Source organism: Glycine soja, chromosome 7, assembly GCF_004193775.1.
Source record: "Glycine soja cultivar W05 chromosome 7, ASM419377v2, whole genome shotgun sequence".
Lineage (NCBI taxonomy): Eukaryota > Viridiplantae > Streptophyta > Magnoliopsida > Fabales > Fabaceae > Glycine > Glycine soja.
This window is the reverse complement of record NC_041008.1, coordinates 2,852,911-2,867,435: the sequence shown is the minus strand read 5'-3', so window position 1 is coordinate 2,867,435 and position 14,525 is coordinate 2,852,911. Positions and strand designations below refer to the sequence as shown.

Sequence of the window (14,525 nt, the reverse complement as noted above, 5' to 3'; positions counted from 1 at the left end):
GATAAAATCAATATCCAAAAGTCATTAAGCTACCAGAAAGCCAGGACAGCACAATAGTAAACAGTAACTATTATCCACTGGCTAACCAGAAACCACAGATATGCAAAAAATGAGAAAAACAAAAAGAAAGGACCATACCTGATCATATAAAATTTTTATGTTTAGTTTAACCGGAAGATGATTTTCCAGAACTTTTTGAACAATGGACTTTTCATCCTCATTCCGTAGCCTTTCTGCCAAAAGATAATAGCCATCTTTGGCCAAATCTTCATAAGAGTTGCCAAATCTCTGGAAACGATCAGCCCAACGAAACAAGTCCCGAGGTGTCATAAATCCATGTTTACCAGCAAAGACTCTGCTACTCTGTCTGTGCAACCGAAGATCCTTCATGACTTCAACCATTCTTTTGGCATGACCAAAGTAGATTTTACATCTCTCGGCCAATATTTCACTGAGCTCACTATCTGGAATTTCACCAACATGAATCTCTACAAAACGATTACGAAATGCCCGGGACAGCATTTTGCGGCCACCATAAAGTGTAGGTGGATTTTGAGTAGCAAAAAGCATAAAGTTTGGGTCTGCTTTAATTCTTTCTTGCAGTTCAGGAACATAAAGCTCTCTGTTGTCATCAAGTAATCGGTTCAATGCTTCCAGCACATCAGATGGAGCCAAATTAAGCTCGTCCAGCACAATCCAGTAACCATTTCTTACAGCTTTAACCAAAACGCCTTCATTAAAAACAAGCTTTCCACTGGTGTCAGTTATATAAGAACCTAGATACTCTTGCAAATCAGTGTGTTCATGATTATTGATTCTTACAAAATCATGACCAGTTATTGCAGCAAGGTATCGAACAAGGCTAGTTTTCCCACTAGAAGTGGGACCTTGTAAGAGGACAGGATATCTCATTAGAACAGAACGTGCCAAATTCCCAAGATGCTCCTGTACGGATTTAGTTAGAACATAATTCCCTGTATATCCATCACATTTGGAGGTATCTAAGTAGTGGATAAAATCTACATCTGGAGGCCCTTTTAACAAAAGAGATGATATTTTTTGCCTCATTATTTCAGCACTAGGTCCATCCAACAACGAAACAAAAAACATATTAAACCCATCATATAATGCCTTTTGAAATCCAAATTTTCTCTCTGCCTTCCGTGTATACTCTAGAGCACGATAAAGAGACCTTAAACTGTATTGAGGTTTCTGGTTAGCACCATCCTGCAATCTCTCTTCAGATTCCTTTTTCGCTTCTTTATAGAAACGCACAATTTTATTCACCAACTGTTGATCCATATAGCCACTACTAATGAACTGACTAATAAACAGACTTAAATCCTCATCATCCAAAACATCATCAACAAAATACTCAGTAAATCTACTCCTCAAAGAAAAGGGCAAATCCCGCTTCCCTGCATCTGTAGCTGGATTCATGCAAGCAAATATACGGAAATTTGGATGGCGATGTATATAATCCATATCACCTCTTTCAGCTAAACACAGCACACCATGTTCCCCTTCTAGAACACCAATAATTCTTTGCAAGGTTTCAGGAGGAGCCAAATTCACCTCATCAAGCAAAACCCAATCACCATTTTTAAGAGCAGTTACAAAACTTCCTTCTACAAAAGAAAACATCATCGCTGAAGAGCGATTACTTTGACAGACACTACGCAGTTTTATACAAAATCTCTCCCACTCTTGGATTAATTGTTCTTCTAATGGCCTTTTACGCTTTTTGGAAGATCCAGGTTGTATAAGCTTAACTGACTTTCCAACTTCTATTCGCAATCTTTTCAATAGAGCTTCCCCATTCTTATCAATTAACAACTTTTGTCGATAATCTTCTAAAACTTTATGCATAGAAGTGATCAAGCCTTGATTATTCTGAACAGCAGCATAGATTGAAGCCATTAGCAACAACTTCACAAAAATATATATAAAAAAATAAAAATAAGAAATACCTCTACAGAAAATGTCTTGGTAAAGAGAGTCAGAAACTCGTTATAAAGGGACACACACACAGACTGAGCATCCATAGGCTTAAAACCCCCTAGTAAGTCACCAACATCACTTTGCTGACTCAGGTTCTGGAGAAAAACCACCATCATGTGTCACTCAAACACACTTGTTGTAACACAATTATAAATAATGGAAAATAATAGATAAATATGTAGCATACCAAAACAGTAAGCTTTTGATCAAGCATTAAAGCCAAATTTTGAACAATTGTAGTCTTCCCAGTACCAGTTTCTCCAACCAAGAGTACAGGCTCATTATACTTGACAGAGCAAGCAATGCGCTCCAAAACATGCAGAGAACTGCGTATCTCAACAAAAGGTCTTTTATGATGTTGCAACTGCATATGAAACAAAAAAGAACATACCAAGGAAACGTGAGACCTCTAACCAATATTGTATCATCATTTAAACTTTAAATTGTCACTGACTAATGACTATAATGAATACTAACCGACGGTTTAGTGTACTGGAGGGAAACTCGGCCTATTCTTAAATCTGTGAAAGAATCCTGCATTTAACATCCAGACATGAGAAGCTAATATAGCAAAATCACAAAACAAAGGTTCATACTTGACTAGATAAAACCTGAATTATCGGTTTGTCACGGGGATACAAGGTCTCAGCTGCAGAAACAGGTACTTTCCACAACCCTGCTATCTCTTTCATTACTGACAAACGATTTTTAATTGAAGATGAAAAGGACGCAAATATGTCAACAGCCTGAGATACAAGACAATAGCTAAACATGTAGTCAAGTCTAGGAAAGATATTACGAGGAAAAGAGAAGATAAAAAGAACTTAAAAATCAGACCTCTGTATACACACTAAAACATTGGTTTTCTGATAAGGTACCATCAAAGCAAAAACCTAAACCAGCAATCCTTTTGCACCATTTAAGGAGATCCCTGAAATGGATAATCAAAAGTCACATCAATTAAAGAAAATTGACAAAACAAGCACAGGCCAAATATTATTACTTTAAATACCTTAATGAGAACCTGCAGGGACAATAAACAGAAGCAGAACTTCCCATGTGAAAACCCGCTTGAACCATGGAAATAGAGTTAACCCTTTCAAAGGTTTCTGCCAAAAAAAAAATGCAAATAGATATCACAGCAATATAATAAAGAATGAACTCATATTAACTGCTTACAATAACGTGTGTGTCGAAACTACAGATTAACAAAATATCATATCAATACCTATGAGTTTGCCAACATGAAGCTCCAAATTCGGATGCCTCACTTTGATTATCTCTTGCAAGTCCCTATTATCCAGTGATGGAATCATCACTCTTCTCCAAAGGACACTAAGTGAATTTTGACCTTCCAGTACAAAAAGTTGGGATATCATTTATAATCCAAAAAAGTACAATAGAAATTTATATTACAACAAGCAAGTTTCCCACCAGGTAAGGTAGCACATGGATCAAAAGATACCACTAGTGTATAGCAAAATCCTTATACAATATATTTTCTCCATATAAAAAACCCATGGTAAAGGGAAACAATTATGGGACATTGAAACAAAGACGCATGCATCCTGGGAAATCAAAGATGCAAAGCCCAAGATAAGCATACTCTCACTGTACCCAAAGATGCAAAGCCCAAGATAAGCATACTCTCACTGTACCATGATACACTTTGTCTCCACATTGTTTCAAGGGCATTGCCCAAGATACACATAATCTACACCAAAGAAGCAAAGCACTTGAAATAATCAAGTTCCTTCAAAGATGCACAGATCATGTTTCAACCAACTATTTCAAAGAACTACATTCACTGTACACTGGTGTCTTTCTTATAACCAATGTTCATTTGAAAGGATCCCTACTAAATTACCTTAATTACCAAACTAGCATGGGTATAGGCAAAATAATGTGGAAAAAAAATTGACAATGAAAAAGAAAACTGAAAGAGGTAAGATAAAAAACCTGCACTCTCAGATGTGTCAAACTTAGAAACAGCAATAGTTGAAAAAATTCTAAAACATTCAGCCACCCTTACTACCTGCAAAATATGTAATATTTCAACCATTAGTGACAAATAAAGAGGAATGGGGAGGCTAGTTATTAGAGTATGCTGTCAATCAACTGTGAAAACAGTTCTGTAATCTAATTGTAAGGACAGTTTTTAACTAACTGCACCTCATTAATATTCAAAGCTGTATCTTGTTAGACTTGGTTAGAGTCTGTTAGGGTTGGTTAGGTTTTGTTAGTTAGTTACTATCTGTTAGAATAACAGAACAGTCTGTTAGGGTTGGTTAGGTTCTGCTAGTTAGTTACTATCTGTTAGAATAACAAAACAGAGGTCTATATATACCTCTTTTTGTAACCTTCTAAAAAAAACTTTGATGATCAATAAAATCAATTTTTCTATTCTACAAGTTTTCTCTTCTTTTTCTCTTTCTCAGTTTATTCAACATGGTATCTAGAGCCATTTTTTTTTAAATCCTAGTTCCTTTGCAAGGTCCAGGGTTCTGTATTCATGGCTTCCACTCCTTCCAATTCAGTTCCTCAATCATTTCCCAACTTTGTTGCGGAAAAACTTGATGATTCCAACTATCTTCACTAGCGTCAACATGTTGAACCGGTTATAAAATCACACAGATTGCAACGTTTCGTGGTTAATCCGATTATTCCTCCTCGTTATCTCACAGAGGACGATCGTGTTGTTGATCGTATCAACCCTAATTACGAAACCTGGGAGGTCCAAGATCAAACGCTCCTAGTATGGCTGCAATCAACTCTTTCTAAATCAGTATTGTCGCGTGTTCTTGGTTCAGATCATTCCTATCAGGTTTGGGATAAAATTCATGAGCATTTTAGCCTTCACACAAAAACTCGAGCACGACAGTTCCGCACTGCCATGAGAGCCGTTACTCTTGACGGCAAAACAATTGAGGAGTACTTGCACAAAATCAAAGGGTTTGTGGATGAACTTGCTGGTGTTGGTGTGCCTGTTTGTCACGAGGAATACGTTGACGCGCTGCTTGAAGGACTGTCATCAGATTACACATTGGTGGTTTCTGTTATCGAAAGCAAAAAGCGAACTCCGTCCATCACAGAGATTGAAGCATGGCTCTATGAACATGAAACTAGACTCATGCACTACAACAAAGAGGTACAGGTGGTGAACTCTGCTTCGATAAACTACACGCAAGGTTGTTTGTATCCAAACGCCTATAAAACCGGTAATTCTGGTGGTTCTCATGGTGCGTATGATTGTGGTGGTGGTCGTGGTGCCTTTTCAGACTGTGGCGCAGGCCATGGTGGTGGTGGCTCCGGCCGAGGTCGTGGTGGTGGACGATTTACAAACTTCCAAAGTCAAATCTGTCTTAAATTTGGGCACACAGCTAATGTTTGTTATTTTTGGTCTGATTTGACCTTCCATCCTTATGAATCTTTAACTTTCATTGATCCCACTACATTACAGCCTATCCCATACTCTACTAGTTTAGTCAGAACCTCTAACACCTGGGTTAATCCGAATTCTAAGAATCCTGGTCCAAGCCATAGTCAACCCAATGCCATGCTCACTAGTTCAAACTCTCAAAGGAATGGGCAAGCTGGTACCACATGGATTCCAGATTCTGGAGCCAGTTTTCATGTGACCGGGGACTCAAAATATTAAACAATTCACCCACTTTCATGGACCAGATCAGATATTCATAGGCAATGGTGAAGGTTTAAGTATTTCTAACACTGGTTTTTCATCATTTATATCTCGTAATGATGTTGGCATAACCTTTAAACTTCACAAGTTACTACATCTTCCTTCAATTTTGAAAAATTTGTTAAGTGTTAGTCAATTTGGCAAAGATAACTCTGTTTTCTATGAATTCCATCCACATGTGTGTCTTGTAAAATCTCAGAAGACCAATAAGAGTCTTCTTAGAGGAGTTGTTGGTGTTGATGGACTTTACTCCTTTCATAATCTCAAGCTTCAAGAGAGTACTTCATTGTTAATGTTTGCATCTACTGTTTCAAGTGTTGTCTCTCCTAGTTCAGCTCTCACTATTAATAATAATAATCTACTGTAATGTTTGATTCTGTATCTTCTTCTCTCAGTATTGCTAATCTCTGGCATGCTAGATTAGGGCACCTAATGATCATGTAATGAAACTAGTTCTCACTCATTGTAATACTTCTTCTTCAAATAAAAATTCCACAGGGTTTTGTGCTTCTTGTTGTATGGGTAAATCTCATAGATTACCTTCTCATATTTCTACTTCTGTTTATTCTCCTTTAGAGCTCATTTTTACAGATTTGTGGGGACCTTCTCATATTACCTCATATTCTGGTTATAAATATTATGTCTCTTTCATTGATGCTTTCTCTAGGTATAATTGGATATATCCTATAAAGTCCAAAGCTGAAACCATTTCTATTTTTCAAATTTTCACGTCCATGGTTGAATTACAGCTAAAGCTCAAAATTAAAAGCGTCCAGTCTGATTAGGTAGGTGAATACAGACCCTTTTCTACACTTCTAGCCTCTTTTGCAATCTCTCACAGACTTACCTATCCTCACACTCATCATTAGAATGGTGTGGTTGAGAGAAAGCTTAGACATATAATTGATTTGGGTCTAACATTGCTGCATCATGCATCTTTACCTTTGCAATTTTGGGATTATGATTTTGCTACATCTGTTTATCTCATTACAGGCTTCCCACTACTTCTCTAAAATGTCACTCCCTATGTTACCTTGTTTAAAAAGGAACCTAATTATCATTTTCTTAAAACTTTTAGGTGAGCCTATTTTCCTTTATTGAGACCATATCACACACACAAGCTGAATTTTCGTTCTCAGATATGTTTATTCCTAGGGTATTCCTCTTCCCACAAGGGTTACAAATGCTTATCCTCTACTAGTAGAGTGCACATTTCTAAAGATGTTTTGTTCAATGAATTAAGGTTTCCTTGTTCTGATCTATTTCCCACTTCTACTAGTCCAGTCACTAACTTTGATTCCTACTTTAGTCTCAATCCAAATCTTTCTCCACCCATTGTCTCTTCCATTCCTCAAACATCTCAAGTGTCTGATACAGCTTCTGTTCCCCTTGTTCCTCCTGGGTTTTCTCCTTTATCAACTCAATCTCCTAGCACCACTATGTCTGTGCCTCAAAATTCTACTTCCACTGCATCTACCTCTGTTCAGCCTATCAATTCAGAGTCTACTACCCTTGCTTCATCCTCTTCAGAATCTATTTCTGTACCAGTCAATACTCACCCTATGCATCTACCCCTGATTGGCTCACTGCTATGAAACAAGGGTATGATGCCTTGCTTTTTTTTTTAATCAGAAAAAATAGTATTGTATTATATATTGAACAGTACAAGTTGTACTGAATGGGTTACACAGTGGCCAGTTTGAGTAGGACTATGGTGTCCTAATACATAGTTTACAACATGAATTAAGAAACCATAGTTTTGACATTATACTTATCTCACATTTACCCCCACTTATATAATTATCCCCCCCTAGTCACATAAAGGCCTCCTTCATGTTGCTGGACCAGTGATGAAATGGCATGTCAAAACCTTTATCCAGATTTTTTAGCCAAGTCCAGCAGAGAAATATAGCATCCTCCAACAGCTTACTATCATTAAACTTTTCCTCTTCAAAAACAAACTTACTCCGATGCTGCCAAATACTCCAAGTCAAGGAAATCCACCAGCATTTCCATTTTTGAAAGCTGTTACCATTTTCTTTCCCAACCACATGCTGGAGGACAGAACAGAACATGGGACTTAGTACAATTACCTCCTAATAGGCAAGCTATTGGCTGTAAATGGGTTTTCAGGGTAAAGGAAAATGCTGATGGTTCCATTAACAGGTTCAAAGCTCGATTGGTAGCCAAGGGATTTCATCAAGTTCATGGTTTTGATTTTCATGAAACCTTTTCTCCTGTAATCAAACCTGTTACTATTTGGATCATCCTTATTCTGGCTTTGTCTCATGGGTAAAATTATTTCAACTTGATGTAAATAATGTTTTTCTGAATGGGTCTCTTGAAGAAACTGTTTTCATGACTCAGCCTCCTGGTTTTGAAGTTGCAGATAAGTCATTGGTCTACAAACTCAACAAAGCCATTTATGGCTTAAAACAAGCTCCAAGGCAGTGGTTTGACAGGCTAAAATCTACTCCACTACAGTTTGGTTTTATTGGGAGCAAAAGTGATAAATGGCAATGATAGCAATGGTGAAAAGGAAATAATGCATTCTAGACTAGCAAAAACAATATATAACAAATTGAACTCCAATAATTTTAAGTGAAGTGCAAAGTAATAACCTCCCCATGTCCTGTTGCAAATGAACCAGCCCCTTCCAATAAAGGCATTAATATGGAGTGTAAATCAGATGGTGCTTTGTTGATATCCTCAAAAACAATCCACAAACCATTCTGCACAGCCTGAGATAAAGATAGTACACAAATTAGAAGCCTTGCAATTATCTAGGAAAATGTAGCAAAAGATATGCATCTGTTCGATAATTAGAATATTAGATATGATAGAAACAATCAAAACAAACCTGGGTAAGTGACCCAGCCTGCCATCTAAACTCCCCAGGCCTATCTGCACAGACATAAGATCCAACTAATGTTCTACCATCTATTTGATCATCCATCTGGATAGATAGAACTGCAAAACAACATAAGAGTACAAACAATTATTAATGTAAGCAACACAAAAGAAGAAATTTAGTACATGTTTGGTTCAACTTATTACTTCAAAATAAGCTCTTGTTATCAAGAGCTTCTTCATAGAAATTGAAATATAAACAATTATTTTTCCAAATTGTAAGCATTATAAAGCAGGCACTTATTGAGATGAAGAGAAGGTATTACTAAATAGGATAAGCAATCCTCCTAAACAAAACAACTAAACATAAAACAATAACAGCAACAAAGACTTATCCCACTAGATGAGGTTACCTATATGGATCACACGACAACATTCAGCACAGCACAGTTAAAAACCAAAGTTACAAAACAGCTAAACATAAACATAAAAACAAACAAGCAAATAAATAAATAAACCTCTTAGAATTTGAGTTTGACCCCAACTCAACCCCAAAAGCCAAGTTTGCAGGAGGTCCAAAACAAGTGGCCCGATAAGCCCAACAACAACCACTGAGATATCTAGCGTGAAGCAGCCACCTCCAAAAATGTCATAGCAATATAGAGGATAACGGGATAGCCACTATATGTGTGTGTGTGTGTGTGTCATATTGTTTGGGTTGGAGAGTGACCAATGTTTTTTTTTGCACAGCAAAAATCAATATTATATATTATGTGTAATACAGTACTAGTTGTACTGCAGTTAGGATAAAATGTACAAGGCAAAATTGCCTAACCCATCTGAAAGTTACATGATAACATTAACTGAAGCCAAAAAGGAACCACCCCCTAAGACAACTCCTCCCTCAAGCTAGTGGACCATTGATTAAAATGAGTATGGAAGTCTTTGTCCATACATTTTAACCATGCCCACGTGTGGAATAAAGCTTCATCCATGACTTTTTCGGAGTTGAAAATCTGGTTATTAAAAACCATTGAATTTCTATGCTTCCAATCATGGATAAAGCTATCCAAAGCACTGCCCATCTATTATCTATATATCTTTTTCGGAGAGTGGCTAATATAGGCCCAATACCCACTTCAACCCAAAAAAAAATACCCAACCCCAATGACTAAAAAATCAAATAAAATTAAAAAAAAAAAACTCTAGTGTCTTTCTATTTCTCCCATCAGCAGCCGCCACCTATCCTCCATCTTCTTTTACCTTCAAATTAATCTCTTTCTCTTCAACCCAAAGTTATCACCTATCCACCTCGCCAGAATCACAAAAGAAAACCTAGCACCTCTTACTTGTATTTTCATTTCCCGTTTTCACATTTTACTAACAAAAGTGTCACCTTGTTTTTTATTTGACTTTGTACAGAAAACACTGGAAACAACTAAACAACTTCGAATGAAAATAGGAAATTGAAAACAAGGTGGCGATTTTGAATTAAAAAAGGAAACGAAAATAAAAACAACTTCTGTTGGACCTGGTTTAAAAACCTAGAAAGAGGATTTGATATCCCATTTCACTCGTGGTCTAGCAATATTAGGGATTTTTTTGTACTCGGGGAATAGTATATAAAATTTACAGTTTTGAGGGTGGGTGGTTACCTAGCTAATAGCCAGATCTTTGGTTCTCTAATACTTATTCTGTATATTGTATTAGGTAACCATAGGTCTACTCTCTTTGATGCTAGGCTGTTTGTAAATCAGTACCACTTGTACTGCTTTCATTAATATAATAATATATCTACTTTTGCTGATAAAAAAAAAAAAAAAAAAAACCACCATGTATGGAATGTTTGTTCACTTTTACAATAACTACCTCAAAATTCATACTAACGATGATTTGTGATTGGTTAACACTGTAAAACTATTTTATATTATGAGTGCATGACCATTAAAACTATATAGTAAGATGAGAAGAACAAGGAATGGGAGAGAAATATCTCCTCCAAGGTTTTCCCCTTCACTAAAAGCTAAAGATCACATCCTATATTAACCCCCCAACTAACTAATTTAATATCTGAACTGTCTTAACTAACTCCCCCTTCCCCTTATATCCTAACAGAGGGCATTGCAAAAGCTCTTAGTATCCTCATACAAAAACAAAATGGTATCATTAACAAATTGCAAAAGAGAAACAACAATTCCCTCTAATCCCACTTTAACACCTTTTGTGAATTTCCTTAACTTGGGGGTATCATAGGAACAGGATTGTTTTCTCAAATGAAAGATTCAACGGTCAAAAGATGATGGTTGACACCATATTTTTCTGCTGCATATGGCTCAAAAATATGGAAAAAGGATTTGACATCCCTTTTCATTCATGGGCTAGCAATATAAGGGTCGGGTTTTGTACTCGGGGGGATTGCTCTATAGGTTACTTTTTCTGGAGGGGTGTCTAGATAAATCCAGACCTATGGATGCTTAATTCTTGGAATACAGCTTGTATTAGGACTCCATAGGTCTACACATAGTATGGCAACAGTGTAAATATAACAGTACCACTTGTACTAATCTTATTATTATAATACAAATTACTTTTGCTGATAAAATAAAAATCCTTTTGTGAAGCCCATTTACTCATGCTCTAGAAATATTATCACTAAGGACACCACCATAAAAGTAAACAGAAAAGAAGACATGCAGCCTCCATTCATGTCACACCATTTTGCCATGTGAAAATTTATCATATAACAAAACAAACAATAATTCACAGTAAAGATGCTACATATACTAAATAAAAATTAAAGGAAAACAAACAAAAGCTTGTAAACCAAACTAGCACATGTCAAGTGCATGGCAGATTTGATGTTCCAACTTGAAGATATCACATCAACTTCCGTGTTTTCTCTTTGTTGAGATATAGCTCAGATTCTGTTATGTTGCAGATTTAGGAAATATAATTTGTATTTATCTTAATAGGCAATTTTTTAGGATATTTGCTGTATAGGAACAAAGCTTAGGCTTTTGCATTTCTTATTTTAGATTAAGCTTATCTTTTGCTTATCTTCTTGGGTACCCCTTTTACAGTACGAACAAATTAGAAAACACAGTTTTTCATATCTTCTTCTCTGTTCTCAAGTTGGTATCAGAGCCATAAGTGCTCATAGAAGTTAATTCCAACAATGAATTTCAGAAAACAAGCATGCATGAACCAACATGGCTATAGTGTGATAAAAACCAATCTTGGTTACCATCTTCCATGAAGCATGTAATAACAATTAGTTTACCAACACTCCAGCCAACCCCCAATAAAAAAAAGAAAACAACTAAAAGATATGTTCCTTCAACTCTATAAGTGCAATCAATTTACAAACAAGGGCAAACAACAAACAGTAAATATTAAGGCATACCTTGGTTTCCACTATCCTGAGCCAGCTTGGCAATGAGAGCAGATTTTCCAGAACCAGAGGGACCATATAAAAGAACAGGCCACTTCTGACTCACCGCCAAAAGAACTCTATCATAACTTCTTTTCACAGCTGAGGTAAATACGAATGTATTACTTACTGACACATCATCCCTAAAATTACAAAAGATATCAAAAATCAAGTGGTAATCCAAATGAAATAGGAAATGTGAAATATCAGTAGGAGTTACCAAAGAGAAGCTACAAGATATAAACCAAGGGAAAACATAGGGAACATTTAAGAAAGTTTAAGCACTATAAAAGTAAGCAAGTGAATAGTATTAAAAACTAAAATGCCAATACAATTCAAAAAAATCAGTTTCAAATCCAAATAAAATAAGCTGTACCTTGTAGTAAGCAGTTGACTCTTAAAACGCGGTTGCAACTCAAGAAGCTTTGGTGAACTAACCAGCTGATTATTCAAGCCAAAGGATTTTAAACAGTTCCCATTCTTGAAATCCATTCTTTTATCCAGAGAATCAGACATAATGTCTGCTATTGGTTTAACATACCAGCCAGCTTTCTCTAGTGATGTGTCCTGACAGAACTCTTCCCAACTGAATTTGGCAAGTTGAAGATTGTAATTAAACATGTACTACATTTTAAGTACAATATACAGCTGAAAACAAGTAAACAATACTGACCACAATAGACAAGAAAATGCTTCCTCGTCTCCAATATTTAAGTTTTCAGTAGCTTTGTAACCTAATTTGAGCAGAACTCGTAATGTTTGCACCCCACACCATGTAAGATCTGGTTTGTGTGTGTCTTTTACAAGGTCCAGAAAACAAGACCAGTCCCAAAGCTTAGAGAATATTTCAGGTTCCATTAGAAGTAGGCGGTATGATATTTGGGCAGCATGAAGTTCACGGGTCTCAATCTGTAAAAATATCGTATTACTTGGCAATATGCAGAAGCATGTCTCAAAGGTATTTCTCAAAAAATCTTTACAAGAATTGTACTGACCGTAAATTGTTTCACTGAAAATCTTTCAAATGGAGCAGGAGCAAAATTGAAATAGCTTAATATAGAACTGCATCAAACAGCAAAGATGATCACATAGTGCTATTAAAAATTTTGACAGGAAACTAGAGCACAACTTGACAAAAGCTCAGAACACTGAAAAGTTTGACAGGAAACCAACACCATCCATTATGAAAAGGACATGCCATTTGTGTAGATAAGAAGATAAATGATAACAAAATACCACAAAACATAACACAAACCACTATATTCTTTATAATTAAGCAAAGATTCAGAGCAGACAGTGAATTATAATGTAAATTTTAAAAAAATATAGAAGTATCATTTCCTTGTGCTGGAAATTCAGAATTGGAAAACATTTATATCCTTTTCATATTTCTTTTTTACAATTTTCTAATTCTTCACAATGATTAAATGGGGTTGCTGGGGGGTGAGTACAACATTCTTTTTTATATAGGACAAAATGGAAGAATTAATACAAATTAACATAAACACTATCTCTACACATGCACATCCTCTTCATCGTTAAAGAGAATGATTAAATTGCAAAAAATAGGTTACATCCTCCTATGAAAAGGTACAAGCAAGAGATATAGAAATGGAAATTAAGCCATTAATACGGTAATATCCAGTTCCACACACAAATATACCTTTATTTTGTTTTTGAAATATAAATTTGTCACATAATAGCTATTATGACAGTTCTATTATATCATTTAAGGAAATATCTGCAGACCTGTCATTAAATAAGATCTAGCAGTAGCACTATACCACTCAGAAAACAAAGAAAGCAAGTGTAAAAGACACATTTGCCCTCCTAGTTTTTTAAAATAATAATCAACGCTAATAACCATCTTCCTACTGAAAGCATAAGAATATCACCTATGAAAGCACACAGCAGTGAAAGACATATAAAGCACGGAAAAAATAGATAGAAAAAGGCTCATGGAAGATATCAACCTCAGCAGAAAAGGACCCATGTCAAGAGCACGGCAGAAGGCTAGACAAGCAAGCTCATGAAGATCCAGACCCCTTCCCTGTTGACTATAAAACTCTATGACATTCACAACTCCATCCAAAACTCTGTCACGATCATCTTCACGAGCAGTATCCTTAGGAATAGACATCAAATTTGGCACAAGACGAAGCAAAGCAACAGCTTTATCTACAATATGTTGAGCAATTGGTCGGAAACACCCAATCAACGGAATTGTATAACTGGGGTGCAGAAACACCCCCACTAACACATTAACTACTTCCTCTTCTGTCACCAAGTCTCCCTGTACACAAGAAAAAACACAAATAAAAATAACAATAAAATTCAAAAAGGAGACTGTTTTTCTTTATTGGTTAAAATTTATTTTTAAGACTACAAAACCGTGAAGGTGTGGGACCCACACCATTTTGTGTTGTTAGCATTTCTCATTCAAAAAGATTCCAATAATAAGAGCATGTGTTTGGACGAAGGCATTTCAAAACTGAAGAGTGCTTGAAATGCAGTTGAAAAGAATTGAACTCTTCACATGCAATT

The 14,525-nt window shown here is 36.0% G+C and overlaps 1 protein-coding gene across 1 annotated transcript in view; it reads right to left on the bottom strand.

The window, feature by feature from the left end:
- LOC114418147 (midasin-like) overlaps nt 1–14,525 on the bottom strand; it is a 51,180-nt gene that overhangs the window by 36,186 nt on the left and 469 nt on the right. Inside the window, exons 2-17 of the mRNA XM_028383337.1 lie at nt 13,955–14,274; nt 12,977–13,043; nt 12,655–12,890; nt 12,358–12,567; nt 11,955–12,124; nt 8,562–8,671; nt 8,323–8,442; nt 3,961–4,036; nt 3,230–3,352; nt 3,014–3,110; nt 2,839–2,932; nt 2,613–2,747; nt 2,479–2,535; nt 2,189–2,365; nt 1,971–2,096; nt 139–1,893 (exon numbers count right to left, since the gene is read on the bottom strand). Of these exons, the coding sequence (XP_028239138.1) occupies nt 139–1,893; nt 1,971–2,096; nt 2,189–2,365; nt 2,479–2,535; nt 2,613–2,747; nt 2,839–2,932; nt 3,014–3,110; nt 3,230–3,352; nt 3,961–4,036; nt 8,323–8,442; nt 8,562–8,671; nt 11,955–12,124; nt 12,358–12,567; nt 12,655–12,890; nt 12,977–13,043; nt 13,955–14,274 (3,873 nt within the window). The remainder of the gene's footprint in view (nt 1–138; nt 1,894–1,970; nt 2,097–2,188; nt 2,366–2,478; nt 2,536–2,612; nt 2,748–2,838; nt 2,933–3,013; nt 3,111–3,229; nt 3,353–3,960; nt 4,037–8,322; nt 8,443–8,561; nt 8,672–11,954; nt 12,125–12,357; nt 12,568–12,654; nt 12,891–12,976; nt 13,044–13,954; nt 14,275–14,525) is intronic.